Source organism: Lithobates pipiens, unplaced genomic scaffold (assembly GCF_037356315.1).
Source record: "Lithobates pipiens isolate NorthernLeopardFrog02 unplaced genomic scaffold, aLitPip1_a1.2 Scaffold_18, whole genome shotgun sequence".
NCBI lineage: Eukaryota > Metazoa > Chordata > Amphibia > Anura > Ranidae > Lithobates > Lithobates pipiens.
Genome location: NW_027507758.1, coordinates 95,438,660 through 95,444,659, shown reverse-complemented (window position 1 = coordinate 95,444,659; position 6,000 = coordinate 95,438,660). Strand labels below are relative to the sequence as shown.

The 6,000-nt window shown below is 39.0% G+C and overlaps 1 protein-coding gene across 7 annotated transcripts in view; it reads right to left on the bottom strand.

The window, feature by feature from the left end:
* Positions 1-791: 791 nt before the first annotated feature.
* The window catches only part of MACROD2 (mono-ADP ribosylhydrolase 2), a 3,459,957-nt gene continuing 3,454,748 nt past the window's right edge, over positions 792-6,000 (bottom strand). For all 7 annotated transcript variants that reach the window (XM_077485921.1, XM_077485927.1, XM_077485924.1 and 4 more), the window contains one exon: positions 792-1,330. In XM_077485921.1, coding sequence (XP_077342047.1) covers positions 1,293-1,330 — 38 coding nt within the window. In that variant the 3' untranslated portion in view covers positions 792-1,292. The remainder of the gene's footprint in view (positions 1,331-6,000) is intronic.

Here is a 6,000-nt window from a genome sequence, read left to right as displayed (position 1 = left end):
TTCTCGTCCACATCAGTGCCTGACCTCACAAATGCTCTTCTGGAAGAATTGTCAAACATTCCCATAGACAACTGTCCCAGAAGAGTTGAAGCTGCAAAGGGTGGGCCAACTCAATACTGAACCTCACGAACTAATGGGATGCCATTAAAGTTCATGTGCATGTAAAGGTAGGTTTGCCAATACTTTTGGTAATATACTGTATATATGGCATGAATAATAGGCCTTTCCAGTCCAGATTATCAGGAGGCAGCCTTCTAATTAGTACTTCTATACAAAATGCGCTATTTGCACCAGAAACTATTAAGTATGCTTTTAACAACATGCTAGGTTCCTTCTGAACACTGGGTGCCCATAGCCCTACTATTTGGGTAGGAGAATATCACCAGCACACAAAGGATCTCCAGTGCAAGTTCAAAGCTTTATTCAGCTATCACATCGTTACAGCGGATTGCAACGTTTCAAAGCCACGGAGGACCCCTTCATCAGGCATGTGAAGTCACATGTCTGATAAAGGGGTCCTGCATGGCTCCAAAAGGTTGTAATCTGCTGAAACAATGTGATCACTGAATAAATCTTTGGACTCGTGCTGGAGATCCTTTGTGTGCTGGTGACATACTCTTGCTCTGATTAGTCATGTTTCCAGCCAATGGTCGCTTCAGCACCCACTTATATTCACAGTCATTTCTACAGGAATGTGTGCATTGGGAATAGTGCGTTGGAATCTACTACCTGAGTAGTCTCCATTTACAACGTTCTTTCGCCTAAAAGACACTGACAAATCCTTACAGAACTTGTGTATTTAATGAGCTTTTATTCATTTTATTTTCAAACTTAAAGAAATGTTCTACTTACATACATAAACATCTTGAGGCTTGTCCATATACACACATTCAGTGTTTTATAGAATGGGAGGCCTCTGTGAAATCATGTTATGGGATAACAAGTGGCCAAGCCAAATTACAAATTGAATTTCAAAACTCAATTAATATATTATGCATGTAAACTAAAGTATTCATTATGATCAACTTTGAATTTGTGAAAGATCATTAGCAAAGGAAAGAAAAGAAATGTAGCCTGAAGCTATGTTTAGCATTTTCAACAAAAATAGAAGTTACTAAATGCAATTCCAAATTTTAAAGTATTTCACCAAAACCCTTTTCAACTTATAACAAGAAGAATCAAATCAAATAAACCCCTAAATCACACAGCCTGCAAGCCCTAAGGGTAACGCTCCAAGTGCGGTCTCATCTGCTACTACTGGAAGAGTGTCCCACTTGTCCAACGTCATTGCTTCATTTTTCATCACCATCTCTTTCGTCAGCCATATCTCCTAAAAAAGAAAAAAAAAAGTTATATTATTGTAACTTATAAATATTGCATGTACATGTTGGGAAGTCCACCAAAACTGACATTTCCCTGCTTGGTAGATGACCCTACAAGCTTTTTGTATCTCATAGACCACCAGAGCAATAGCATTGGTGTTCTCAGCTCCCATCTGCAAAAATAGTCATGCTGATGTCTCACTGATCCTGCTATATTTTTTATTTAGGTACATAGACATTTTGGAAAAAGACACTTGTCTGTTAAGTTTAGTTTATACACCTTGCATCCTCAGAATCTAAATCTGCAGTTGATCTACAGGAAATAACCAAAACAAGTATATACAGATTTATTCCAAAAGGGCAAAAATGAATTCTGATCACCAAAGACAACCAGATTATTTTGTTATTACTAAAGCCGCGTACACACGGGCGGACTGTCTGGCCAACTTAGTCCGTCTAAACACATTTCAGCGGACAGTCCGCTCGTGTGTGGGCTTCAGCGGACTTTTTCAGCGTGCAGTCTGGCGGACTAAGTATTTCGGAATTTCCGTAATATTGTCCGTCGTACTTTGGTTTCAGCGGACAATCCGCTCGTGAGTAGGCTAGTTCGACGGACTAAGTATGGCGCATGCTCAGAAAGGATTTACACGGCGAAAGGATGCATTGCTGTGTATTGGACTTCCTATTTCTAGTCCCGTCGTACGTGCTGTACACGTCATCGCGCAAACTTTTCGACGGACTGTTTGTGCATCCGTGTGTGGTCAAGTCCGTTCATTCGAAAGTAGGACGGACTGTCCGTCGGATTGTCTGACGGACTAAGTTGGCCATACAGTCCGCCCGTGTGTACGCGGCTTAAGACTCTATTTATGGGGCATTCATAACTCTCTTTAAATCTTTGCCTTATTTAGTATAAGAAAGTATATTTCTCACTCTGGAAGCTGCAGATTGGCATAACATTGTTAATTCAATGACCTACCAGGACAAATCAGATCCCTCATCATTGATATACCCAAAGCGTTAATCAACAAGCATTTAAATATCAGCTTTGTGTGTTCTGACCCCTTTTAAATTCCAGATATTTAAAATAATTTATCCTAACCTAGGAAAAAAAAAGCTATTTTAATACTTTCAGAAGATATAGCTATGGACAGATATTTGGACACATATCTCCTGCTAGAACGTCATCACCATCAATAACCAGAAAGAGATTGTATAAGGGTATTTTTTCAAAAAAGCAATTATTTGATACTTATCAAAATATGTATTTTATGAGTAATAGGGATACATTTGCAACTTTATCTCAATTTTATCAGTATACATACACAATGATAATGTAACAAATATGTCATATGACAGAATTTTAATTTACTGTCGCTTTGAGGGAAACTGGGAAAACTATTTAGCATCTTTGTTAGTTTAATGTTCCCTTGGTTCAAATTAATTTGGACAGCCTTGAGCTGAGGGCAGTAAAACCACCACAATCTTTTGATTTTCCTGGAAACCAGGAATCATTGCTGAAAGAGGTCACATTTTAGATTATATGGTATAAACGGTTTGTTTTTGGACAGTTACTGTATAAAAATCCATTCTGTTATTGACTTAATCTGTCACCAAGTCTTTCACTTCTTTAATAAGCTGTGTGAACATGTAACAGCCCAGAGAGCAATGATGTATAATTATCCATGGTAACCATAAGTCAGCCTAAAGCCGCTCGAATCCTACAGACTATTAAAGGCTGGTTTCTAAAGGTAAGAACATATTTCTGTAGGCATATTATTTTATGTAACATACATGACAGAACTGTTAAGTTTGATGTGTAATGCCAACCAAAAGAGATTTTTCCATTATAGATTTATTTTCAGTATATGCATCCCAGATATCCATAATGTCCAGGTGTTCTGACTTCATACTTCATGAGTCAATGGGCTTTTACACTAGTCCATCCATCTCCTTTGCCTTCCCACCCATCACAGTAATGAGCAAATAATGAGGTTAGGAAATGAGAACGGTAAGGACAGACTTTTCAAACCCTTAACCAAGAAAATGGGTGCACATTAGACTACTTAGGGATTCTAGGCATCCAAGGTATTGAAAGTGGATAGAAGGTACAGCATCCTGGAGGTGCCTGCTAAGTGCTTCTAACACTCGATTAAGTAGGTTTTATATACTTCAGGTTTGCTATAAAATAAAAATAATTGTGCAACCTGTTATTATATAATAGCGAAAAGCATTCAGTTGTGAACCCTCTAAATATCAAACAATATAAGTGGTAATAAAATCACCATAAAAATATTCAGTCCACAGTGGTAAAAGTCCAATTGTTTGTGCTCTTTTAAAGAACATTGATTCACAGACTGGTGCTTCCACAAAGTGCCTTCCCCACATAAACATATGCCTGTTACCGGAAGGATTGGATCTCAAATTATAGAGATTTAACTCGCTCCAACAGATTCCAACCACCAGAGATATTCCACTCCTCCACTCCTTAGCCACTTTAAAAGTGCTCCTCCTGTGTAATATTACCACTTCACTAGTTACAATGTATCCCGAGTATCCCCGGGATCCATGCAGAGAGTGCCGTTGTAAATTCTCTCATGCATAGAGGATGACATAGAGCAGTACGTAAAATCATAATTTATTTAAAAAAGTATCAGTCCACTTACAGTACATGTATATAAACAATCAGAAGCAAAGCAAACAAATATCCCACGCAGACCATGCCTGCAGGCTGGTGATTAGTGATATCCCAAAAACAGGCCCCACCCCATGCATTTCCCCATAAGAGACATTAACTGGGAACAGAGGCTTATTTTTATATCCCATGAGGTATCCACTTCAGCTATTATTAATCTCATGTATATCCCTCTGATACCATCAGATTTGGGTGGGTTTTATCAAAGGGTCTTCTGGTCCTGTGATACTCAAAAAATATCCATTTGTATAAATGTGACTGGATAAAAAGGGTAGCTGCAAATCCACAAAAAATAGGCCAGAAAGTATTGATGCCTCTTAACGGGAAACACGTCACATGGAGCTGGTTTTTGTGACGTCACTATGCACCAGCCTGCAGGCGAGGTCCACGGCTGTGTGGGGTATTTGTTTGCTTTGCTTCATGTAAGTGCATCAGTGGTGTAGCGTGGGTTGTCAGCACCTGGGGCAAGGCAAGTAATTTGCGCCCCCTAACCTGTGGACTTTTAGCACTCCCCGAGTCCCTTCCTACAATAGTACTGACCAGCCTGATTCCTACACTGACCATTACACTGACCAATACACTGGGGGTTATTTACGAAAGGCAAATCCACATTGCACTGCAAGTGCACTTGGAAGTGCAGTCCCTGTAAATTTGAGGGGAAGATCTGAAATGAGGGGAAGCTCTGCTGATTTTATCATCCAATTATGTGCAAGCTAAAATGCTGTTTTTTAGTTTCCTTGCATGTCCCCTTCGGATCTACAGTGACTGCACTTTCTAGTGCCCTTGTAGTGCAAAGTGGATTTGCCTTTCATAAATAGCCCCCACTGTCCACTATACTGTCCACCCCACCACACTATACTACACTGTCCATTACACTACACTGATCATTATACTGTCCACTACACTATACTGACCACTACACTACACTGGCCATTATACTGCCCACTACACTACATCGACCACTATACTGTCCACTACATTACACTGACCACTATAATCTACACTACACAACACTAACCACTATACTGTCCACTACACTGACCAATATACTGTCTACTACACTACACTACACTGACCACTATACTGTCCACTACACTAGTCCCTTCCCTTCCTACAATAGTACTGACCAGCCTGATTCCTACACTGACCTACTTGATTCCTACACCGACCACTACACTGACCTACCTGATTCCTATACTGACTACTACCCTACACTGTCCACTGACCACTACACTACACTACACTGACCATTACACTATCCACTACACTACACTGACCACTATACTGTCCACTACACTACACTGACCATTACACTATACACTACACTACACAGACCACTATACTGTCCACTATAAGTGTTAAGGGGTTATTCCTGCGCCTAATCAGGAAAGGGAACAATGATTTAATTTTTTAGTTTTTTGTACCGCTGCATACACTGGGAATGGGGTACTTGAACCCCTTTTGCAGGATGAAAAATATGAAAAGTAGTGTTGCGCAGTACTGGATAGATAGATATTAACCTGAAAATGTAAAAAAAATTTATTTTATTTTTTTTGCAGTAATTTAAAAGAGTAGGTGTACTATCGCCCAGACTAGAAAGGGTGGTATATAGAAGGCCAAGTTTGGCAAAGTAACATAAAGAAATAATGCTAAATTGTGAATAAATCTGTGTGAGTATCCTCTACGTCACAATGTGAATGTCATAGTACATAAATAATCAGCGGAATAAATAGTGGTACTTAATGCGATTAACAAAAATCGCATAAAAAGTGCAGTGCTAAACAAATGAATAAAACTATAGAAGTAACTACTACACCATAGAATAAAAACCAATATATATACAGAAAATCACTAAAAAAACAGGATTATGTAAAAAGAACTTAATAGTGACTTAGAAATCGCATAAAGTGCCAGTGCCAAGAATAATTGTAGATAAATGCGTATGAATGTCTTTATACCATATGCTAAATGGTGTAGGTGCGGTGA